The sequence below is a fragment of the Pelobates fuscus genome, chromosome 5 (assembly GCF_036172605.1).
Source record: "Pelobates fuscus isolate aPelFus1 chromosome 5, aPelFus1.pri, whole genome shotgun sequence".
Taxonomy (NCBI): domain Eukaryota; kingdom Metazoa; phylum Chordata; class Amphibia; order Anura; family Pelobatidae; genus Pelobates; species Pelobates fuscus.
In genome coordinates, this window is record NC_086321.1 from 268,697,206 (window position 1) to 268,724,077 (window position 26,872).

Sequence of the window (26,872 nt, forward strand, 5' to 3'; positions counted from 1 at the left end):
TGCTAGGTCAGATGGCATACATATAAATTGCTTAGGTAAGATATGGTAGGCTGCAAGGCTTAGGTTACATGCTAGGTGAACAGATTTTATAATAAGGACCACTGCGGTCGAGCTAACATCAGTACAGAGACTAATGTCTGTGGGAGACCATGTTGACGTGGTTAGGTGAGAGCCGCATCAGGGATCAAGAAATGGCCATTGGTGATGTTATTGATGTCTGGGTCCGGGGCTGTATGTGGTGTCCCAGCCGCCGCCAGTCTCTTGTTATATGTGCCTCTGTGGGGACATGAGGTGTCCTGAGGTAGTCGGTTTGAAGAGCTGAGTTAGTGTGGCAAGGCAGAACTACAGTTCTTGGCAGGTATTACTGGGTTCCCGTTGCTCATTAATATTGTTAGAACTTCCCCTTTACGATTGTGAGGCATGTCGGCAGGATTCTTGGCAGTCTAAGGTTGCCTGTCTTTCCCCCCGCTGAGCTCTCCCTCTTAAAGGGACACTATAGTCACCTGAACAACTTTAGCTTAATGAAGCAGTTTTGGTGTATAGAACATGCCCCTGCAGCCTCACTGCTCAATCCTCTGCCATTTAGGAGTTAAATCCCTTTGTTTATGAACCCTAGTCACACCTCCCTGCATGTGACTTGCAAAGACTTCCATAAACACTTCCTGTAAAGAGAGCCCTATTTAGGCTTTCTTTATTGCAAGTTCTGTTTAATTAAGATTTTCTTATCCCCTGCTATGTTAATAGCTTGCTAGACCCTGCAAGAGCCTCCTGTATTGAGATACAATTATTTAAGGTAAATTACATCTGTTTGAAAGTGAAACCAGTTTTTTTTTCATGCAGGCTCTGTCAATCATAGCCAGGCGAGGTGTGGCTAGGGCTGCATAAACAGAAACAAGGTGATTTAACTCCTAAATGACAGTGAATTGAGCAGTGAAATTGCAGGGGAATGATCTATACACTAAAACTGCTTTATTTAGCTAAAGTAATTTAGGTGACTGTAGTGTTCTTTTAAGGGTTAACAGGCTGCTTACCGCTGGGCTGCTTTGTGGGTTGTGCAGGTTGGTGAGCTTCTCTCCTCTGGGGCTTCATGAGGCAGGGGCCGTTGGTGTTGGGCTCCACGCTCAGGGGCGTATTAGCCGCAAGGCAAACAAGGCATTTGCCTTGGGCGGCATTTTCCAGGGGGCGGCAAAAAAAGCCGCCCCCAAACGCCCAGGGCAAATGTCTTGTTAGCCTTGCGGCTAACTGACATGCCGTCTGGGCGGTCTGCTGGGCAGTGCTGGCGGGTGGGCGGGCGGCCGGCGAGGGAGCACTTCCCGCAGAGTGAAGCTGGGAGCCGGAATATGACGTATTCCGGCTCCGCCTCCCAGCCTCACTGTGCGGCGCGCGAGGGAGCTGAGCAGACAGCTCAGAGGAAGTGCTCCCTCGCCGGCCGCCTGCCAGCACTGCCCAGCAGACCGCCCAGCAGCCACTGGACCACCAGGGAGAAATAGGACCCCCCCCAGCATTCCCAAAGGTAAGGAGGCTGGGGGGGGGGGGGGGGGTAAATTTAAAAAATAAAATAAATAAATGTGTTAAATATGTGAGTATGTGTGTGTGTATGTGTGTGTGTGTGTGTGTGTGTGTGTGAATGTCTGTTAGTGTGTGTGTGTGTGTGTGTGAATGTCTGTGTGTGTGTGTGTGTGTGTGAATGTCTGTGTGTGTGTGTGTGTGTGTGTGAATGTCTGTTAGTGTGTGTGTCTGTCTGTCAGTGTGTTTGTCTGTCTGTCAGTGTGTGTGTCTGTCTGTCAGTGTGTGTGTCTGTCTGTCAGTGTGTGTGTCTGTCTGTCTGTGTGTGTATGTCTATTAGTGTGTGTGTGTATGTCTGTTGGCGTGTGTGTGTGAATGTCTGTTAGTGTGTCTGTGAATGTCTGTTAGTGTGTCTGTGTATGTCTGTTAGTGTGTCTGTGTATGAATGTCTGTTAGTGTGTGTGAATGTCTGTTAGTGTGTCTGTGTATGTCTGTTAGTGTGTGTGTGTGAATGTCTGTTAGTGTGTCTGTGTATGTCTGTTAGTGTGTCTGTGTATGTCTGTTAGTGTGTGTGTATGTCTGTTAGTGTGTGTGTGTGTGTATGTCTGTTAGTGTGTGTGTGTGTGTGTGTATGTATGTCTGTTAGTGTGTATGTCTGTTAGTGTGTGTGTGTATGTCTGTTAGTGTGTGTCTGTTAGTGCGTGTGTGTGTGTGTCTGTTAGTGTGAGTGTGTGTATCTGCTAGTGAGTGTGTGTCTGTTAGAGAGTGTAAGTGTGACTGTAAGTGTGTGTGTGTTTCTGTTAGCGAGTGTGTGTTTCTGTTACCTAGTGTATGCGTATCTGTAAGTGAATGTGTGTGTGTGTATTTAGAAGGCGGGGCGGGGGAAGGGTGGGGGTGGTGCGGGCGGGGGGGAAGGGTTGGATGGGGTGGCGCGGGCGGTAGCGGTGCGCCTGAGTTTTGTCCAGCCTAGGGCAGCACAAAACCAGGATACACCACTGGCCACGCTGCCGCCATCTTAGAGGGCTGATCTGAGGAGTACTGTGCCTCTCCTTCTCCATTCCTCCTGAGCTGTCTGCAGTGGGGGCCAGGATAACCCCCCCCCGGCCCACAGGGGGGGGGGAAACAGGACTGGCAGGCGTATCAGGGTTTCGGCAGGTGGCAGCCGCGAAGGGAGAAAGGGCAGCGGCCGTCCACCCCGCTCCTCTCTCGAGTAGGCCGCAGTCCCCGAAACTTCATGCACCCCCCTAGGGTCCCAAAGCTCCCGATCTCGGGGTCTGCCACCTTGTCCACCGCCGTGTACAATTTTATTGGGCTCTTTGCAGGTGTCAGATCTGCAGGATTCGCCTAAGAGGCCAGATTTATCCGGAGCCTCTCCTGCATGCGACCGGTCAGCATGGCGGTCCGGCCCCGCCCCCTTTGTTTTATACTTTTAATGCCACTACAAGTGGCACAAAATATGTATTTTAGAACATAGCACAGAACACTGAATATGCAGTCTCAGCCAGAACTTGATTAATCATCAAAAATAAAATGAATACGTATTTAAATCTGTGGCCCTATGTCGTTTAATAATTTAAAGTCTTATCTATTGCAGAAAACATAATGTTGAATAAAATAAATATATATTGAGTCAAACATACATTAAGTCAAACAGAAAATTTTACTTTAAATGTAATAGTTTTATTCAGACTGCTCCAGTATAGGAAAATAAATGTCATAAGCAGCTAATATTCTTTATTCAATAGTAGTATGTATATAGTATATATTTTAACATAACTCATTATTACATAACTATTTCCCTTGCCTTTTTTGTTATACCATAATATTTACAATTTGTTCCAAACCTAAAGGATGAAACTCTCTTTCTGCCTGAACATCAAGCTAACCACGTTAAGAGACTCTTCAGAAAACCTGTAGAGTAAGTATAATTATTTTTATTTGGAAATATATCAAGCTCCTACTGTTACTTGTCTTGATTTCTTTTCTTATTCACCTGCCAACAAAAAAATATTTTGGTTTATAGATCCTTGTGTTGTGTTACTGCTTTGTTGCTTTTCCTCGACCTTTTGAGATCATGATGCCTTTCGAATACTCTAAACATTGGGGGCGTGGCCGACTAAACAACAGACCAGACGCGCATATGCAGAGCTCCGCAGAATACAGAGATACTCAGGGCCGGCCTTAGGGGTGTGCGAGCTGTGCGGCCGCACAGGGCGCCATGGAGCAGGGGGCGCCGTGGATTAAAAAAAAAAACAAAAACTTTTTTTTAAAAAAAAAATTGCAGCGGGGGCGGAGCTTACCGTGCGGCGGGGGCGGAGCTAAAAGCGCCGGAAAACTGCTGCAGGGGAAGCAGGAAGGAGTCCCTGCTTCCCCACCAAACAGTCACCAGGAGCTGCACTGCCTCCACAATGAACTCCACAGGTAACTGTGGGATTGTCAGGTGAGCGTGACTCTCTGCCTGTGTTTATTACTGTCTGTGTGTGTGTATGACTGTCTGCCTGTGTGTGTCTGTGTGTATGACTGTCTGCCTGTGTGTGTGTGTCTGTGTGTATGACTGTCTGCCTGTGTGTGTGTGTCTGTGTATGACTGTCTGCCTGTGTGTGTATGACTGTCTGCCTCTGTGTGTGTCTGTCTGTATTACTGTCTGCCTCTGTGTGTGTCTGTGTGTATGACTGACTGTCTGCCTGTGTGTGACTGTCTGCCTGTGTGTGTGTGTGACTGTCTGCCTGTGTGTGTGTGTGACTGTCTGCCTGTGTGTGTGTGTGACTGTCTGCCTGTGTGTGTGTGTGACTGTCTGCCTGTGTGTGTGTGTGACTGTCTGCCTGTGTGTGTGTCTGTGTGTATGACTGTGTGTGTCTGTGTGTATTACTGTCTGCCTCTGTGTGTGTCTGTGTGTATTACTGTCTGTGTCTGTGTGTATGACTGACTGTCTGCCTTTGTGTGTGTGTGTGTATGACTGTCTGCCTGTGTGTGTGTGTGTGTGGATGTCTTCCTGTGTGTGTATGGCCGTCTGACTCTGTGTGTGTGTGTGTGTGTGTGTGTGTCACATACAACCAATACACGCATATCACACACTGTTAATACACCCATTACAAATATCACACATAGCATACATATCACACACAGTCATCACACCTACTATCACATACACAGACAACACAAACATTACAGCATACATGGATGACGGGGGGGGAGGGGGGGGCGCTGTGAAGATTTTTCGCACAGGGCGTCAAAATGCCTAAGGCCGGCCCTGGAGATACTACCTCAATATAAACCTGCAAAACATACCTGAAAGAGCGAGTCCACCACACCACCCCACCAGAGTCAATATGGGGCACAAAAAACGCAAGTCGCATGACCTGGATCCCCTTAACCAGCGAGATATACCAAAGAGATGAAAGGACAGAATGTTCATAGGCAAGACTATAGTCAAAGTCTTGTTAGGTCATCATAACAGAACTTAAAATACTTAAGTCAGGATACCAGTGTGCAGAATAGTCAACAAGAAGCCATTAACAATACCAGGAATCAAAATTTATATGGCATTCAGGGCTCACTCAGGGGTCTTGCTAGAGGACAACTGAAGCACCAAATGGTTTCCTGAAAAGCATGAAGTCTAACTGTGGAACAATTGCATGTCCCCAGTAATAATGAGAGAGAATTAACACCCATAATTATATCATTTATGACAGTGTCGCTTTCATGCACCATATGTAGAGTTAATTATACAGCACAATGTGGGGTATTGGGAGTATTTCACTTTTGGCTGTAGTCCTTGATCTTTCTGCCCTCTAGCAACACCTCTGGTGTTACTTGAAACACAATAAGAAAATGAGCTTAAGTATGGACAGGATTTGTATAGACCCAAGGATCAATGTGTCATAGCTGCACCAAAATATTCAGGTACACGTGAAACATGAGGGCCATTGATGCTCAAATGACACTCAGCAGGAGGCCTATATGAAGACAATGCAGTAGCATCTCAAGTGTAAATATGTCAAGTAATCAGTTAATTTTTTTTTTAAAAAAAGCAGACCTATATATTAAGTTCTAGAGTCAAGCTTAATCAACTACAATTACTTCTGGTGGGAATTAACCACACAATAACAAAGTATTTTTTTTCATTATTGAATAACCAAAAGAATAAAACACTGACAACACTTTTCAACAGGTTAACTAAGACATGAGTCACCACACTTAACGATGGACATGAGCAAAATAACACTGCATATAGTGATGTCCCGAACGGTTCGCTGGCGAATAGTTCCTGGCGAACATAGCGTGTTCGCGTTCGCCACGGATGGCGCACATATGCGATGTTCGGTCCGCCCCCTATGCGTCATCATTGAGTAAACTTTGACCCTGTACCTCACAGTCAGCAGACACATTCCAGCCAATCAGCAGCAGACCCTCCCTCCCAGACCTCCCACCTCCTAGACAGCATACAATTTAGATTAATTCTGAAGCTGCATTCATTTTTATTTTATTTTTTGTATTTTTTTTTGTGTTTGTGTTTATTATACATTATCCTCCCCATAGCCAGTAGCCTGTGTTTATTATACATTATCCTCCCCATATCCAGTAACCTGTGTTTCTTATACATTATCCTCCCATAGCCAGTAACCTGTGTTTATTATACATTATCCCCCATAGTCATTTATCGTTGGACCTAGGCAGCATGATGTCTTAGGCCGGCCCAGAGAGTGAGTGAGTGAGTGAGTGAATAATATAATATATATGTTCAGAAACATATTAGTAATATATGTAAATCGGGTTCATGCAAAGAGGGTGAAAAGGTATTAAAGAAAAACACACTTATTGCATCAAATTTACAAAGCCAAACTTTAAAAAGCTTTCCTCATTTCTTTCTCAGGATGAGGAATATATCGGTTGTAGACTGAGGATTTCCATCTGCCCAATCTTTTAATAATATGCACTGTAGTGTCAGTGTCGAAGGAGACCGAAGCTGCCCCTATTCTAAATAAAAGACGCGAGACATGGATACAACCCAATCTTAGGTGTAGTGTTCTGATGTAGAAGATGAATTTAGCCGTAGTCAGAGGGATTCAGTGAGAGTAGTGGTGAAATGTGTGTGGCATGACTGAGTGTGGGTAAGTAAGAGTCAAGCAATAGCTTGCATTTAAAAAAAACCAAAAACTTTTTTGACTGTAATATAATAGCAGTCAGTTTCCTTCACATGTGTGCGTTTCAGGGCCTGCCAGGGCACAGTGTCACACCAGTGCAACTCATATCTGGTGTAACAGTAGTGTACATTAAAAAAAACTAGAAATTTGACTGTGAAATAATAGCAGTCAGTTTCCTTCACACGTGTGCGTTTCAGGGCCTGCACAGTGTCACACCAGTGCAACTCATATCTGGTGTAACAGAAGTGTACATTAAAAAAAAATACAGGGGGCTTGTTGTCACCTTTCGGGGACCCTTGGTGTTGTACGTGGCTGAGTGGAGGAAGAGACCTTCAATGACATCAGTGAGGACAAGGAACGGGACATGGCTAGCTTGGTATCCAACCTTGTGGAAATGGGGAGTTTGCGGTTGTGGAAATGGACTGTTTGCGGTTGTTTGTGGTGCGTTAAATGGGGAGTTTGGTCTGTCACTGTGAAGCGGGCATAACCCTTACACTACCTGATCGATACAACATCATACCTGATGTTTTAAAGCACGTTATTCCAAACAATTTAGGAATGTTAGGTGATTTATGCCCTTTATGGATTAAAACCAGACTCTGCATCAACTATGTCATTTTCCATGGGAGTTTTGCCATGGATCCCCCTCCGGCATGCCACAGTCCAGAAACAACTTTTCCATCACTATTGTGGACAGAAAGAGTCCCTGTGGGTTTTAAAATTCGCCTGCCTATTGAAGTCTATGGCGGTTCGCCGGGTTCACCCGTTCGCGAACATTTGCGGAAGTTCGCGTTCGCCGTTCGTGAACGGAAAATTTAATGTTCGTGACATCACTAACTGCATATAATAAAAAATACAACTTGACATATTTCATGAGTATTTCCTGTTTAATTATTTAAAACTAATTTATAAACAAGCAACATTAACAGTAACAATACAAATTCCTCAAGTATGTACTCAAAATGTATTATTAAAACTTGGTTTAAGGAACACATTTATATCAATGTTATGTCACCTGTTATGTTCACTGTTGTTATGTAATCTCAAAGCACCCACAAAATCACAATTTGTCTTTAAATTTAAAATCTCAGTACAGTATATCGATCTTTGTGAATAACAATGATCTCACACCAAGCATTCATACCTTATTCCCACCTTCTCTTCCTTTCTATCATTCTAATCCTGGCAGATGGTGATGTTTCTCTGGTCCCTCCTCCACTAACCAACCTTCTAACACCAGAAACCACACCAATCTTTTATCCAAACCATGTAACTATCCCTTTAAGTCATCCTTTCGCACTGCAACATCACTAAATAAACTTTTATCCATTACTTATTTATCTCACATTCCCTAAACATACTTGCCCTAACTAAAACATGGCTCCATCCCTCTGACACTGACACCCCTGCCTCATAATCCTTTGGTGGTCTTCACTTTACTCACAACCCAAGCCAGTCTCACAGTAAGGGTGGTTATGTAGGATTTCTGATTTCACCCCACCGCTGCTTCAAACCTCTACCCACCCCCCTTCCCTCTCTTTCTTCTCTTTTGAAATTCACTCAATTTGCCTGTTCAACCCCATCTCTGCAAACATTACCATTATTTATTACCCTTCTTCTCTTCTTTAAACATTTTGCTGCATGGCCTTCCTACCTTTCAAGTAATGTTTCATCCCTAATTCCCAGTAACCCACACTTGACCTCAGTAGGCTCAAAACTTCTTTCTGCTACCTCCTCCCTTGGACTATCACAGCAGGTGAATTATTCCATGCATGTAGCTGGCAATACCCTCAATCTTATTTTTTCAGATGCATGCTCAGTCTCTAATCTCTGTAACACTCTATTTCCTCTCTCAGATCACAACCTTTTATCATTTGTTCTTGAGAGCCCCCTCATCCAGAATCCTCAGCCTAACCCTCTCAATTCAGAAGGAACTCAAAATCTCTTGACCTTCAGCAATGCTCAGCTGATGTCCATTCTGAACTCTCATCCATCACTACCTTATCTTGTCCCTCTCTGGCTACCTCCTCATATAACGCTACCCTCACCTCTGCCCTGAACACTGCATTCCAGCTCCAAACATGCACTTCAAAGAGGATGCACCTCCAGCTATGGCGCACAAAGTTGACCTGCTACCTGCAGAGTTGCTTCTGTTCAGCTAAACGCTGCTGAAGGAAGTCTCACACCTTGTCAGACTTTCCCATTATAAATTAACTTTGTGTTCATATAGCACAGCCCTCACCCTTGCTAAACAATCATACTTTTCCTCTATCATTAGTTCATGTTCCCACAATCCCAGACATCTCTTTGAAAACTTCAACTCTCTCCTTCAAACTAATCTTTTAGCTAATAGGTTTGCATGCTACTTTACCCACAATAATAAACAGTTATGGGAAGAATCCTCCCCCTTCACTCCTCTCCCTCCCAACCATACATAGACCATACTTTCCCTACCCTTCAAGCCTTCCTCCAGCTACTGAACAGGAGGTGGCTGTGCTTCTCCTCTTCTATCATCCCACCACTTGTCCGCTTGATCCCATTCCATTTTACCTTATCATATCTCATTTCCCTTGTCTTGTGCCATCTTTAACATGCATCTTCAACTGCTCTCTTTCTTCTAGTGTACCCATCCTGAAAAAGCCATCTCTCCTCACCGTCTTCCCCTTCCAACTATCGTCACATATCCCTGCTCACTTTTTTCACAAAGTTTCTAGGAAGACACCCATTTGGTTTGCTTCCTCATTTCCAACTCTCTCCTGGACCCTCTTCAATCTGGCTTCCACCCCCTTTTCTACTCAGACCACTCTGACTAAAGTTACTCCGAACTAACTCCAAATGCCACTACTCCATACTAATTTTTCTTGATATCCCTGCCACCTTTGACACTGTTGATCATGTCCTCCTTCTCCAAACTCTTCAATCCCTCGATCTCTGTGACACTGTCTTCACGTGGTTCTCGTTCTCTCTCTCCCAAGATTCATTCAGTGTCTCCTTTTCCAATGACGTCCTGTCTCATTGCTCACTGGATTTCCTGCTGTTTTCTGAAACTCAATCTCTCTAAAACAGAGCTTCTTATTTTTCATCCTCATAATACTGATCCTCCTCTTTCGCTTTCCCTGCAAGTTGATGGTATCTGCATGAGCCTGTCCTTGCAAACTCGCTGTCTTTGTGTAATCTGTAATCCTGACCTCACCTTTGCACCTAATTTCAGTATGTTGCTAAAACCTGTTGATTCCACCTTAAAAACATTCCCGTATCTGCACCTTTTTTACCCAAGATGCTGCCACCCTGTCTTCGTCAATTCAAGGGACACTCCAGGCACCCAGACCACTTCTGCTCATTGGAGTGGTCTGGGTGCCAACTCCCACTACCCTTAACCCTGCAAGTGTAATTATTGCAGTTTTTCATAAACTGCAATAATTACATTGCAGGGTTAACTCCACCTCTAGTGGCTGTCTACTAGACAGCCACTAGAGGTCACTTCCTGGGTTCTAGCACAGGAAACCTGTGCTAGAGCGTCGCTGGACGTCCTCACGCTGTGTGAGGACCTCCAGCGTCGCTCAAAACCCCATAGGAAAGCATTGAAATTATTTTTCAATGCTTTCCTATGGGGAGACGTAATGCGCATGCGCGGCATTTCCGCGCATGCGCATTAGGTCTCCTCGGCCGGTGGGCGAGATCAGTCTCGCCCACCGGCCGACGCAATCACAAGGAGGAGCGTCGCGGAGGCGGAGACAGTGGCGAGGGACATCGCCGCTGTCACAGGTAAGTCACTGAAGGGGTTTTCCCCCCTTCAGTAACCGGGGATTGGTGGGTGGGAGGGAGAGGGACCCTCCAGTGCCAGAAAAATGGATCGTTTTTCTGGCACTGGAGTTTCCCTTTAAGCTGCGGTTAACTGCAGCTTCAGGGAGGTAAATTGGCGGCACACTGCAGCTCCAAGGTGGTCGCTCCTTCGGCAGTTTGTTCGGTAGATAAAATCTACCGAACACCCCGGCAGAAAGGCACGAGTAAGCCTTTCTGTGGGGAAAATAAAGTATTTTTAAGTCTGGTCCATAGTCCAAAGGCAGCAGGCGGGCAATCAGGTTTCTCCAATGCAATGTGGCGAGATTGCTCTCGTCACAATGTATAATAAACACAGGTTACTGACTATGGGGTGGATAATGTATAATAAACACAAGTTACTGGCTATGGGGAGGATAATGTATAATAAACACAGGTTACTGGCTATGGGAGGATAATGTATAATAAACACAGGTTACTGGCTATGGGAGGGATAATGTATAATAAACACAGGTTACTGGATATGGGGAAGATAATGTATAATAAGCACAGGTTACTCGCTATGGGAGGATAATGTATAATAAACACAGGTTACTGGCTATGGGAGGGATAATGTATAATAAACACAGGTTACTGGCTATGGGAGGATAATGTATAATAAACACAGGTTATTGGCTATGGGGGGATAATGTATAATAAGCACAGGTTACTGGCTAGTGGAGGATAATGTATAATAAACACAGGTTACTGGCTATGGGAGGATAATGTATAATAAACACAGGTTACTGGCTATGGGAGGATAATGTATAATAAACACAGGTTATTGGCTATGGGGGGATAATGTATAATAAGCACAGGTTACTGGCTAGTGGAGGATAATGTATAATAAACACAGGTTACTGGCTATGGGAGGATAATGTATAATAAACACAGGTTATTGGCTATGGGGGGATAATGTATAATAAGCACAGGTTACTGGCTATGAAGGGATAATGTATAATAAACACAGGTTACTGGCTATGGGAGGATAATGTATAATAAAACCAGGTTACTGGCTATTGGGGTCTTAATGTATAATAAACACAGGTTACTGGCTATGGGGAGGATAATGTATAATAAACACAGGTTTCTGGCTATGGGGGGATAATTATAATAAACACAGGTTACTGGCTATGGGAGGGATAATGTATAATAAACACAGGTTACTGACTATGGGGGATAATGTATAATAAACACAGGTTACTGGCTATGGGAGGATAATGTATAATAAACACAGGTTACTGGCTATGGGGAGGATAATGTATAATAAACACAGGTTACTGGCTATGGAGGATAATGTATAATAAAGACAAACACAAAAAAAACGAATGCAGCTTCAGAATTAATCTAAATTGTATGCTGTCTAGGAGGTGGGAGGGTCTGGGAGGGAGGGTCTGCTGCTGATTAGCTGGAATGTGTCTGCTGACTGTGAGGTACAGGGTCAAAGTTTACTCAATGATGACGCATAGGGGGCAGACCGAACATCGCATATGTTCGCCATCCGTGGCGAACGCGAACACGCTATGTTCGCCAGGAACTATTCGCCAGCGAACCGTTCGGGACATCACTATTGTCTTATCTACTATTAATTCCTTCTCCCCCACTTCATAATATTGTAAAGCACTGCAGAATAAGTTGGTGTTATATAAATATCAGTAATAATAATAATGTAAAATGTTTTCAGATGCTAATGAATTTTAACTTGGCATTACGAGCAGCATTACGAGCTGAAAACAGTTGTCATTTTTGTATTGTGATCAAATTGCAAACATACACCCCATGTTGGCCGAAGTTCAGAAACTGTTGTCAAAGAATGGTATTGTATCTTATGCTTATTTCCTCACTTAATATGTTAATGTTATAATTATATTTTTTAGGGAACAGAAATCCTGGTTTGAGAGAAAAATCTATACTTGGGATCCTTGTTTTAAGTTCCCCAGTAGAATGATTGGCACTACTGTTCTATCCTTATTTTGTCTCTATATGGTAAGTCATCGAAGTATGCATTATGTATACACCAAACTCAAGGCTTTCACAATAAATTATTTAAAGAATGAAACTTATAAATTTACATTTACATTTTCTCCAGTAAACTGTGAGTATTTATGAAAGTGTATTTTTTTTTATATTTTTATATATATATATATATATATAGATAGATAGATAGATAGATAGATAGATAGATAGATAGATAGATAGATAGATAGATAGGGAATAGAGGTAAATAGGACTGAATTGTCTTAGCCTTAGATGTGAGTTTTCATGGCCTGAGATGTTTCTCTGGGGAAAAAAAAGTATACATGGATAAAATGCAAAATGCATTAATAAATAAAAATAAAATAAAAGCATTTATAAATCTATTGAGATGTAGTTATTTAATTTCTGTTTCTCTACACACAGATTTCCAAATAGTTACTATACACATACAAATGTCACCCTCTGCCACCCCCTCCCACCTCCATTGATCAGAGAAAATTAAGTGGACATGGAAAGTGATTTATGATAGTATCCATCACTTATTGATAGCACAGAGCTGTCATAAATTCTCCTCAACATAGCAACTTTACAGCCCCACAATTCCTTGAAAAAATAGACTGGTATTTGCCACTTAGTTTACTTTGATCAATGACAGCAGACAGGATGAGTCTGTTGCTGGAGCAGAAAAAGTCTCTGTGTTTAACACTATGTGATATGTGTGTAAGACAATGTAATGCAAATGTTCCACTATGATCAAAGATGAAGCACATAATGAACACAGAAGCCCCACTGAAATCTGATCTCGCAGAGAGGGCTATATTTTTCAGCTTAGGCGATTAGCCCTTAATTTCTCTCCATTAAATCTGTAGCTCTAAAATCCAGTTAATTGCTCTTTTTAACAGGGTTATGCACTAAACACCAAATTATAGCAAATTAAATCCAAATGACAAAGTGTCAGCTAAAACAGCAGAATAAGAGAAAGCTCAACTATTACTTATAATTTATTACTGGCATTTATGTAGTGCCAACATATTTCGCAGCAGTCAATGCTTGCCTTCTTCAGCCTACATTTTGCTATTCAGATTTAATTCACTAAAATTTGTTCTAGAGAGGAAAAACTCTGTTAATATTTATTTATTTATTTTATTTATAAAATATTTTACCAGGAAAGATACATTGAGATTTCTCTCGTTTTCAAGTATGTCCTGGGTCCACAAATCATTGCATTGTTACAGTTAGTGTACAATAAAATGCAAAAACAATATTAATACACAATAAATACAAAATTTAACATAGAACAGGTAGGAAATATATAATCAACCATGACAGGTGCATTCTGTTTTGAGGTATGTAGAGAGGGATCTCTTAAAGGACTTTAGGCTTAGGGAAGATTTTAAATTGTGCGGGCGGTCGTTCCACAATTGCGGTGCTCTATATGAGTGGATCTCAAATCCATTTTTGTTAACGTTATGACCAGCATTTAAAGGAACACTATAGTGTTAGGAATACAAAAAAATTAATAAAATTAAGTTGTACTTACCTTTTTGATGTCACAGAGGAGGTATGGCCTCCTCCACGAATGTCTAATCCAATGAGCCATCTAATGTACAAGTGCGGCAAGTGCCATAAGCAGGGACATACCTAGAGCATTTGGCACCCTGAGCAGATTCTGTGTTTTTAACCCCCCTCCAAAAGCGATTCACACCAGACAACCCAAGAATATTGCTGAGCTGAAACAGTTCTGTAAAGAGGAATGGTCAAGAATTACTCCTGACCATTGTGCACGTCTAAACTGCAACTACAGGAAATGTTTGGTTGAAGTTATTGCTGCCAAAGGAGGTTCAACCAGTTATTAACCCCTTAAGACCGCAGGGCATTCTATGCCGTCCTTATTTTGGTGGCTCTAAACTCCGCTAGGCGGCATAGAACGCCCTGCGATCTTTTGTACTTCCCTGGTCGCCGGCGATCCCACGCAGGCGATCGCGGTATGGGGGACTTACCTGGAGACCAGGGAGTCCCCCTCCGTCCTCTTCGGCTCCCCTGGGCCATGTGATCGCGAGGTCCTTGCGAGGACCCCACGATATGCCGTCCATGTTAATGCCAGCAGGGGGAGTGCCTGTAATGACAGGTACTCCCCCTGCTGTCTGAAAAAAAATATATAAAACATGTTACAACAGTGTAAAATTAAATAATATATACTTAGATCATATATATATATATATTTATTATATATATGATCTAAGTATATATATATATTTATTATATATATGATCTAAGTATATATATATATATACACATATACACACATACACCTAAATATAACAACACTGTCTACGTGTATTCTAATATTAATATATACATAATTATATATATATATATATATTACTATCAAAATACAAGTACAATGATATTGATTAAATATATCAATAATTTTCATTACGTTAAAAAATAAAATAAAAAAATAATAAAAAATAAATAGATAAAAAAATATATATACATGCATAATTTTGTTCTAACTATTTTAAAATTAATATATATATATATATATTGATATCAAAATACATGTAGAACTAAATAATATATATATATATATATATATACATAAGTATATACGTATATATCACTATATATATATACCTATATATAAATAAATAAAAATTCAAAAAATTATATACATATATAAACACATATATATATACACACATATATATATATAATAATTATATGTATATATTTATGTAATAATTTTACATAATTAGGCCATTTTATTAATTACAATTTGCAGGACCTGCCTAACAACCCAGGCCGAAAGTTCAGGGAATTAAATTTTCTAGCACTATATTTAACCCTGTAGCTTTCCAAGACACCATAAAACCTATACATGGGGGGTACTGTTTTACTCAGAAGACTTCGCTGAACACAAATATTAGTGTTTCAAAACAGTAAAATGTATTACAACGACGATATCGTCAGTGACAGTGACATTTTTTGCATTTTTCACACACAAATGACGATATAATTGTTGTGATACGTTTTACTGTTTTGAAACACTAATATTTGTGTTCAGGGAAGTCTCCTGAGTATAACAGTACCCCTCATGTACAGGTTTTATGTTTTTTTTTTTTTTAAAGTTACAGAGTCAAATATAAGGCTTGCGTTTCATTTTTTTCACATAAAAATTCGCCAGGTTGCCTTTGAGACCGTACGGTAGCCCAGGAATAAAAATTACCCCCATGATGGCATACCATTTGCAATAGTAGACAACCCAGGGTATTGCAAATATGGTATGTTCAGTTTTTTTAGCAGCCACTTAGTCACAAACACTGTCCAAAATTTGCATTCAAATTAGTTTTTTGCATTTTCAAATATTAACACTAACTTTGGCCAGTGTTTGTGACCAAGTGGCTACTAAAAAGACTGGACATACTCCATTTGCAATACCTTGGGTTGTCTACTTTTGCAGATGGTATGCCATCATGGGGGTAATTCTTATTCCTGGGCTACCATATGGTCTCAAAGGCAACGTAACCAATCTGGCGAATTTCAATGTAAAAAAACTGAAATATGTAACACACTATATTTGACCTTGTAACTTCCCAAAACACCATAAAACCTGTACATAGGGGGTACTGTTTTACACGTGAGACATCGCTGAATACAAATATGTGTATGTTACTGCAGTAAAAGCAAACAGTATTTTGACATTCACAGTTAAAATGTCACGTAGAACTAAAAAAATCTTAAAAATTCTTATTTTCTCCCATTTTTTTATATTTTTTTCATATTAAATTATGTTCCATACCTAAATATTTGATGTTAAACGAAAGCCCTGTTTCCCCTGAATAAAATGATATATAATAAGTGTGGATGCACATAATATGAAAGAGGTGAATTACGTTTGGACAGACATATAGCGCAAATGCCAGGTTTTGTTTACGTTTTGTTTGGATCACAACTTGTACATTTGGCTGCGGTCTTAAGGTGTTAAATCGAAGGGTTCACATACTTTTTCCACCTGCACTGTGAATGTTTACATGGTGTGTTCAATAAAAACATGGCAACATTTCATTCTTTGTGTGTTATTAGTTTAAGCAGACTGTGATTGTCTATTGTTGTGACTTAGATGATGATCAGATCACATTTTATGACCAATTTGTGCAGAAATCCATATCATTCCAAAGGGTTCATATACCTTTTCTTGCAACTGTATGTCCCGATTTTTTTATCTGTTTATACTGGTTATGCGGGTTTGGATTGAGTACTTTATGATACTTTTTTTTTTTTTTGCTTTGCAGTTTGTCACCTTAGAAGTCAGCGTATTTCAGCTTATTTCACAACTGCTTTACACACTAGAGGAAAATATGGAGCAGTTGATACCTGAAGTGGCATGGAGTGCATACAACCAAACAGTTGTCAACGTTAAAGAATTCAATGGTGCAATAAAAGGTAATTACACTTATCTGTTTTAATTATCATATGTTTGTTACTTTTGTTACTCTTTTTTTCTGTTAAAAATACAATCATTTAAAAAACTTGGTAACAAGATTGTAAACCAAAAAACAGATGTCTGTAATACAGTCTCCAGCATGTTTAATAGGACGAATAAGCCTCAATTTAATATTACGGATAAGCTTCCAAATAATTTAACATTTTTAGATAAACATTTAAAATGATTTGTCAACAAATTAAGATATCAATAAATACTTCATATATAATATATATATATATATATATATATATATATATATATATATATATAACAATATAAAAAATATTACAAAACTACATTTTATTTGTATTCTAAGCTAAAATATTTGTCAGAAGATTAAATAATTTTAAAAGTATATCCAAAAATATTAAATCATGTGGAAAGCTTATCCAACAATATTAAATCTAGGTCATAGTGTCTATATTCTCTAGACATCCTTTGTTATATTTATGACATGTTTAATCTAATACAGGACTGCTCTGGAGCTAATAGTACACCTGAATTAAAAGGATTCCAATGTTATCATCCATTACAGTAACATTAGCAGGACTTATTTATAGACTGCTCAAAAAAATACAGGAACACTTAAACAACACAATGTAACTCCAAGTCAATCACACTTCTGTGAAATCAAACTGTCCACTTAGGAAGCAACACTGAGTGACAATCAATTTCACATGCTGTTGTGCAAATGGGATAGACAACAGGTGAAAATTATAGGCAATTAGCAAGACACCCCCAATAAAGGAGTGGTTCTGCAGGTGGTGACCACAGACCACTTCTCAGTTCCTATTCTTCCTGGCTGATGTTTTGGTCATTTTTGAATGCTGGTGGTGCTTTCACTCTAGTGGTAGCATGAGAGAGTCTACAACCCACACAAGAGGCTCAGGTAGTGCAGCTCATCCAGGATGGCACATCAATGCGAGCTGTGGCAAGAAGGTTTGCAGTGTCTGTCAGCGTAGTGTCCAAAGCATGGAGGTGCTACCAGGATACAGGCCAGTACATCAGGAGATGTGGAGGAGGCCGTAGGAGAGCAACAACCAAGCAGCAGGACCGCTACCTCCACCTTTGTGCAAGGAGGAACAGGAGGAGCACTGCCAGAGCCCTGCAAAATTACCTCCAGCAGGCCACAAATGTGCATGTGTCTGCTCAAACAGTCAGAAACAGACTCCATGAGGGTGGTATGAGGGCCTGACGTCCACAGGTGGGGGTTGTGCTTACACCCCAACACCATGCAGGACGTTTGGCATTTGCCAGAGAACACCATGATTGGCAAATTTGCCACTGGCGCCCTGTGCTCTTCACAGATGAAAGCAGGTTCACACTGAGCACATGTAACAGACGTGACAGAGTCTGGAGACACCATGGAGAACGTTCTGCTGCCTGCAACATCCTCCAGCATGACCGGTTTGGCAGTGGGTCAGTAATGGTGTGGGGTGGCATTTCTTTGGGGGGCCGCACGGCCCTCCATGTGCTCACCAGAGGTAGCCTGACTGCCATTAGGTACCGAGATGAGATCCTCAGACCCCTTGTGAGACTATATGCTGGTGCGGTTGGCCCTGGGTTCCTCTTAATGCAAGACAATACTAGACCTCATGTGGCTGGAGTGTGTCAGCAAGATGAAGGCATTGATGCTATGGACTGGCCCGCCCGTTCCCCAGAACTGAATCCAATTGAGCACATCTGGGACATCATGTCTCGCTCCATCCACCAACGTCATGTAGCACCACAGACTATCCAGGAGTTGGCAGATGCTTTAGTCCAGGTCTGGGAGGAGATCCTTCAGGAGACCATCCGCCACCTCATCAGGAGCATGCACAGGCGTTGTAGGGAGGTCATACAGGCACGTGGAGGCCACACACACTACTGTGCCTCATTTTGACTTGTTTTAAGGACATTACATCAAAGTTGGATCAGCCTGTAGTGTGTTTTTCCACTTTAATTTTGAGTGTGACTCCTAATCCAGACCTCCATGGGTTGAAAAATTTGATTTCCATTTTTTTATTTTTGTGTGATTTTGTTGTCAGCACTTTCAACTATGTAAAGAACAAAGTATTTCAGAAGAATATTTAATTCAGTCAGATGTAGGATATCTTATTTTTGTGTTTCCTTTATTTTTTTTGAGCAGTGTATTTAGTACCACTGAAATTAACCAAACCATGTGTGTGATCAGTGCAAGGATTTACAAGGCAAAAATCCACAAGTGTCCTTGGGCAAAACATCTAACAATCTCTATCTGCCTATCTCAAGTCCTTGTTTGAGTAGGGCCTTCTTTACCTCTAAATATCCCCTTTATATAATTGTAAAGCACTGTGGAATATGCTGGTACAAAATAAATAATAATAATAACAATAATACTGTTTTACATTTTCATTCACAGTCTCTACCTCTGCCATTTCTGCAGTCTGTTTCTCTTCCCTTTTATTTTTACCCAATTTCTTGAACATGCTGCTATTCACCTATTTTCATGGTCAGAAAATGACCTGGTACCTGGCTTAACAAAGACCCACTGTGGACCAAAATATTACCAGGTTTACAAGTCGTATAAATCCAGTCTGAAAAAAATTGGTCTGTTAAAGAATGGGATGGAGCCTAGGATGCTGCATACAGCAAAATTATATGGAATTCTGACCTTCTATTGCAGTACATACCTGATCGGCGCGCTGCTAGAACTTTCCAGAGCTCATTGCGGGTGTCATTTGGGAAGTGCCACCTTCTGATTCTCTTCTGCCTTCCTGCTCAGTGCTTGCATTAGGACTTCCTGAATGTGCTGAATGTACTGATGGGGAGGTGAATGCTTTCAGACTTGCTGATAAAGAGAGGGATGCTGCATGCTTGCGGAGCCCCTCTACTTATACTGATATGATGCTTAGCATCATTTTTCTGTGCTGGCATGTGCAATGTCATCACTGCAAACCCATTCCCGACCCTCTTGGGCTTGAGGTGGACATGGACCAATCAGTGCCTACATCACTATTTGAATAAAGTTTTAGTCCCACAGTAATTGCCCAGTCGTAGTTTGCGTTATATTTACCCTGATATTCTGGTTATTCAATTTTGGCTTGTTTGCGGACTCTTCTGACCTCTGTAATGGACACGAGAAGGATTTGGGAATTGTTATAGACAACAAATTAGACAGCAATATGCAATGTCAATCTGCTGTTGCTAAGGCCAGTAAGGTTTTGTCATGTATAAATAGAGGCATAAATTCTCGAGATGAAAATATATTTGCCTCTTTATAAATCGCTGGTAAGACCACACCTTGATATGCTGTGCAATTTTGGGCACCTGTTCTAAAGAAAGATATCATGGCACTAGAAAAAGTGCAGAGACGAGCTACAAAATTGATAAAAGGAATGGAGCATTTTAGATATGAAGAAAGGTTAAAAAAGGTAAATCTCTTTAGCTTGGAAAAACGGCGCCTGAGAGGGGATATGATAGCATTATACAAATATATTCGGGGCCAGTACAAACCATTTTCTGGAAATCTATTCATAAACAGGGCTATACATAGGACACAAGGTCACACATTTAGGCTGGAAGAAAGGAGATTTCATCTAAGGCAAAGAAAAGGTTTTGGTTTTTTTACAGTAAGAGCAATAAGGATATAGAATTATTTGCCTGAAGAGGTGGTTTTGTCAGAGTCTATACAGATGTTTAAACTGAAATTGGATAAATACTTGCAAAAACATAACATACAGGGATATAATTTCTAATTAGTGGGGTAACAGCTGCTTGATCCGATGAGTTATCTGACTGCTATTTTGGGGTCAAGAAGGATTTTTTTCCTAGTTTGTTGCAAAATTGGAAGCGCTTCAGACTGGGTTTTTTGCCTTCTTTTGGATCAACAGCAAAAACATATGTGAGGAAGGCTGAACTTGATGGCCACAAGTCTCTTTTCAGCTATGTAACTATATGTAATCCTGACTTGGCTAGTTATATAATATTTCTGTATTTCTGGTATCCTGATCTTGGCTAATTTCATGTTTACGTTTTCTCTCTTTTTTTTTTTTTACATTAAACCCGGCCATTCTAAGGTCTGATAATACGTTCTTTTTGTCTTCATATTCCTGACCTATATTTGTAACTGTGAAACCTTATTACATTTCAATATTTCTATTGGCCCTGAGAGTTAAAATATGTTTCAATTAATGTGGAAATGTTTTAGCTCTATTTTTAGATAATGTATTTACATGCTATTATATATTTTATTTTTTTATTTTTTATTTCTAGGTGTTTGGTTTTTTACTACCTTTTCATCATGCTTTATCACCGTGACATATATATTTCACATATTAGTCTGCTACAGGTAAGAATAAACTAATTTCACATATAGCAGTTTACCATTAAAATGTCCAGAAATGTATGTTTTTAATGTTGACTTTTTAAAATAATGCAGTCAAAATGGCAAATAAAATTCCCTTACGCCCTTAAGGACACATGACATGTGTGACATGTCATGATTCCCTTTTATTGCAGAAGTTTGGTCCTTAACCCCTTAATGACACAACTTCTGGAATAAAAGGGAATCATGACAGAATATATCCGTCGTCTGTCCTTAAGGGGTTAAGGGGTTAAAGATACACAGATTCACAAATTAAGGTGGGAATAAGATGTTTTAAGGACCCTTTCAGAAGTGAAATGGAGCTCCTCCTTTCACAGTGTGAGAGGTTTAAGCCAATTTTATATAGAACTACTACAAAAGATTACATTACGATGACATATAGAGGCTTCTAGACTTGCCAACATACATCTTTCTAAGAGTGACAATTGTTGGCAGAATTAAAGCCAGAAACTCCATAAATTGCATTAACACAAACCTTTCCTGATGACATGCCAAAAGGGAAGCAGAAACTGTGTTACCATATATTCTTGGCAGTGAAACCAAAGATAATTTGCAACTTGAGCTCTATAGAGTTGCCTAAATATATACATAGTGATATGTGTCAATCAGTAAATAATTCCCTATGCTCATGACACAAAAAAATGGAAGGATTGGAAACATTCTGCGTGGATGGAATTATAAGTGAAACCATATAAAGTGCCAATTTTCTTTATAAACTATCAACTCTACTGCACATTCCTTATACTAATATAATGCCTAGCCTCTCTCTACATATCTTTTTTTCTGGCTTACCCTATTTTCTCCTCTAATGATTAATTTACTTAATGGTACTGAAGTGAAGAGTCACCATAATTCTGACAGTTATTCATTGTAAGCAAAATGTTCTAGACATATCATGCTTATAGACAAATTGTTACATTTGTTCTACTTTATGTATTTGTCTTGTCTAGTTTTATCTGTAAATATGAAATAACCTGCCTTTCTATTTGGTTTTTTTTTTCTGATATGAAAAATGTAATTATATTGAAAGTGCAACATATGGCACTTAACGAACACTTAACAGTGGAGGATAGGTTTTTAAGCGATCTATTTGGTAAACCAGCAGGCTTTATTTGTGTTGCCTAAAATTTATTACCCATAAATGATCATATCCATTTAATATTAAAATAGTGGTAGTATTTCGGTCGGTAGCTTAGAGTCTCTCAATTGTCTAATGTAAATGAGTACTTCGGATTGAGAAAATACGTTTCCCAAGTAACTTATGGTCTAATTAGACCTAGAGATAATAGTCTAATTTCAAACCGTGGTACTCTAAGGTTAATACTCTAAGGTTAATAGGAGAGAGTACAACTAAGCTGTTGACTGGCTTAAAGCCACATCAGGGGGTGTACCGTTAGAATCCTGAAAAACTGAAACAAACAAATGAAAAAGTATATGTGTATTTGTGTATATGTGTATTTGGTGATCCACACACATATATATATATTAATAATGCACATTACACACAATATAGATAAGTATATATAAGTATATATACATATATACTGTCAGAATCATACCAATTACAACTTCTATCTAAACATTATGTAGCAGGATTGCTAGCAAAATTTATATATTGGAAGAAAAACCTATTTAATGAAAAAAAGGTATTTCTCTCACCTGTCTTTTAACTCCTTTGCATAGACGTATGTGCTGAAAAACTAAGTTTTTTTTTTTTTTTTTTTTTTAAACTAAGGGAGAGCAGGAGACACAGGCAAAGATGCATTCACCCACCACCACAAAAAAATGCATCTTCACCTGTGCTTCTCTTAACCACCCTTTTGAATTTTGTGCCCTGTTTTGTGCTTCTTTTCCCCACTTTTGATTGTCTTACCTGCTTTAGTGTATTGTATGCCCCATTCTTCACCTTTATGTGTCTCTCCACTTTTGTGTGTTTTGTACTTCCTCCCATTGTGTGTCTATTTTTACTCTTCTCCAGCCCCTCTGTATGTCTCTCCCCCCCCCCCCAGCAACTTTTTTGTGTTTTTCTCCTCAAAACCCCTTTTGGGGCATCTCAAGTATCCACATTATGGGTAATACCCAAAGGTCATAAGGTTCATCTGCAATCTGTAATTCGCATTGTTCTTAGCCCAATAAAGGCATAATACTATAATAAATCTTAAAATGTGCGATTATAGTTTTGACAGTGATATATTTTATAGTCGAACATTTTCATTAAAGTTTGAAATAACTTTTTTTGCTGAAATTGAGCTTTAATATGTTCACTTTATTGGACCATATCATATATCATATGAAGAACATATACTGATAATTAACTGGTAACCTAGTAATGACAAAATTAATGCAGAGTTATTGCATGGTCATTATAATAATAATAATAACAAAGTATTTAACCAGGCAAGGTACATTCAGATTACTCCGGTTTTCAAGTACTTCCTGGGGATGTTACCTTAGCTAACCGAGGGGTTGTTACTATTTATAATGATACTCATTTGTAAAAGAAATACTGAAAAATTTACTTTAGTAAATCATACCAGGAATACCAGGTTTGAATAATTTAATGATACAAACATCCACTAGAGTTCACAAATCCAACCATGATCTTAAAGAGATACTACAGGGCTCATGGCTAATCTTGACATTGTAGATGTAATTAATTAATATTAGCAATTATTTGACCTCCAGGGGAGTGAAATTTCATATCTGATCACACAGCAAAGAAGCAGGCAACTGCTGTACAAATCCAAATTCACATGAAGAGTGAGACTGTACAATACAGAGAAAATAGGAAAATAAACATTGAAAAGGGTCGTTCTTGGGATGTGAGAATCCAATCTTAATTAGCATTTAAGGATCACTATAGGGTCAGGAACACAAACATGTATTCCTGACCCTATAGTGTTAAAATCACTGTCTAGTCCACCTGGCAACCCCTTGCCCCACTAAATATATTAAAATCTTGCCTTTATTCCAGTGGGCTGGTGCTGGCTCTGCCCCTGATCTGCCTCCTCGGCTGACATAATCAAAAGTGATGATCTGAGCCAATTACAATGCTTTCCCCTAGTAAAGCATTGGATTGGCTAAGATTGCCAAAGATGTAGGGCAGGGGGCAGAGCCAAATGCCACCCTGGCCAATCAGCATATCCTCATAGAGAAGCATTGAATCAATGCATATCTATGAGTAAAGTTCACTGTCTCCATGCAGAGGGTGGAGACACTGAATATCAATGCAGCACATTGTGCAGCACTGCCACAGGAAGCACCTCTAGTAGTCATCTGAGGAGTGACCAGTGAAGGCATCCCTAGGTTGTAACATAAACACTGATTTTTCTCTGAAAAAACAGTGTTTACAGCAAAAAGATTGCAGGGACTGACTATACTTACCAGAACAACTACAATACGCTATAGTCTAGTGACTATAGTGTCCCTTTAAGGCTTAGAAAATGTATTCAGGATCATAGTTTAGAATTGTTATTATTATGATGACTAGAGTGTCCCTTTAAGCTTTAGAAAATGTATTCAGGATCATAGTTTAGAATTGTTATTATTATGACGACTAGAGTGTCCCTTTAAGCTTTAGAAAATGTATTCGGGATCATAGTTTAGAATTTGTATTATACTTTTTCTAATGTCACCAGACTAGTTCCTGCCATAAGTTATTACAGTCCAGTAGTGATCTTGTACATGTTTAAAATATAAGCTCTTCTCCTAAGAATAATAGAATGTATTTTTCCACTCATGAGATGACTGTCCTTTGAATAGATTATAGTGTGACAATAATATATGTGACTCACAGGTGACACTGTTGTAATATTGTGTCTTTCTGTACAAAAACAAAATGTCGTCTTATTCTAGAAAACACATGAAGCGACTTTGGGTAGGAGAAAAGGGCTTTCTTCCAATCAAGTATCACAAACCTTCGCCATCTCAAAGTGTGGTAAGACGAATGTTAAGCTTGCCATAAAATTAAAATATTTGCTCAGTGTTGGTTAAGTACTAACAAATACGTATACAAGAATTACAATTACATGAGTAATTCTATAATAGTAGTAACAGATACTTTTTTTTTTATTAGTAATCAAGCTTTATTAATTTATGGGTGACACTTGTTGACAGAAAGCAAATCTGAAGCGATTGTTGGTGAATAAGATTTAAAAAAATATCTCATCTACTAGGACTGCAGGATAAAGAACAAACACAAGGAAGCCGGCAGACAGGGCTAGCATTCAGCATAGAGCATATTAAACTTGTGCACGGTGAAAAAATATTTGGATTGGCCAAACCACTTTGTCCAAAAATAACATTTAGTTTGGGTCATTTAAATATCGTCCATGTGATAGTTCCAATAATCTGAATATCGTCCATGCAAAAAAATGTGAAGAGCCAGCAGAATCGGAAAAGATGACCATTAGTTTACTATTTCTTTAATCACTTTAATCAATTTCTTTAGTAATCTATTGATCGTGTCATATCAGGGCGGATACCTGCTTGGGCTGTGATGATATTCTTTAGCTCTCTAAATGTGACTTCTGACTTGTAGTGTACATGAACTTTCTTCCCCAAATGCCATTACAAAACAACCTTAATTATGATAGCTCTGGTTTTTCGCACTCTCCCTGACAAACACCCGCTGCTACAGCTGCTACATATACTTGAAAAATTAAAGGAAAAAGTGGGTGAGAAAGTAATGACTCACTCATCTATTTCGCTCTGAAAAGAACTAAGCTTTCCCACAAATCTAGTCTGTAGTCAGTGCCCTATCATCACCTTTGCCTAAATGTGTCTGTCTAATAATCACACTGCAAGACTCAGCCAAGCAAGGTGAAATCACTAGAATTGACTTTTGAAAAAGGGTCAGCATGAGTAATTTAATTAGAATTTTTGTAATTTATTTTTTTTATTCCCTCCAGATTTTAAAATATTTTTATAAATTTAGAAACAACTTTGAAGGGAGAGGTGAGTGGCCAATTGGATTTCAGCTAGCAGAAGATGACACTTTAAGTATTAAAGTCAAGAGCAGGGTAATCCAGGTGGGAAGGTTGAATTTGAGGAAGGCTTTTAGCTCCATCAGTTGAGGGGACATTTATGAGCACTGTGAATTCAGAATGAACTAAAGTCTATGTAGGGTCCCGCCAAAGGATCCCTGCAGGCCAGGGCAGCATCCATAGATGATATCTCGTGAGACCATTCCTGACCCTTTAGCTGTATTGGTATCATCTTTTGTCAACTTTTGTTAACCTCAGACTTTACCATAAAACAAAGTAGTCCCTACATTGTCTCATGGCATTTCTGTGTTGCATTGAAATTTCATTGAAATTCCAAATTATATTGGAAGTGATTGAGTCGCTTTAAAAACACTGCACTGCACACAGTACACAATGGACTGAAAACGCTGAAACAAATAAAAGTTTGACATGCTAAATTAGTAAATTAAAGTTGGTGTAAGTGGCACTGGCAGTGTGTCACGATACCTTACCTGTCATCCTCGGACCCACGCAGTACAGCATCCTCCTTCACTGAGCGGCACGGCACCTCTGACGCCGGCCGCTCACTCAGAGCGGAATTTCTAACTTCGGCGCATGCGCGCCACTG

The 26,872-nt window shown here is 39.7% G+C and overlaps 1 protein-coding gene across 2 annotated transcripts in view; it reads left to right on the forward strand.

Moving 5' to 3' along the window:
• LOC134611412 (stimulated by retinoic acid gene 6 protein-like) overlaps window positions 1–26,872 on the forward strand; it is a 150,014-nt gene that overhangs the window by 105,006 nt on the left and 18,136 nt on the right. For both annotated transcript variants that reach the window (XM_063455278.1, XM_063455279.1), the window contains exons 8-12: window positions 3,357–3,424; window positions 12,347–12,455; window positions 16,742–16,892; window positions 21,169–21,244; window positions 25,136–25,217. In XM_063455278.1, the coding sequence (XP_063311348.1) occupies window positions 3,357–3,424; window positions 12,347–12,455; window positions 16,742–16,892; window positions 21,169–21,244; window positions 25,136–25,217 (486 nt within the window). The remainder of the gene's footprint in view (window positions 1–3,356; window positions 3,425–12,346; window positions 12,456–16,741; window positions 16,893–21,168; window positions 21,245–25,135; window positions 25,218–26,872) is intronic.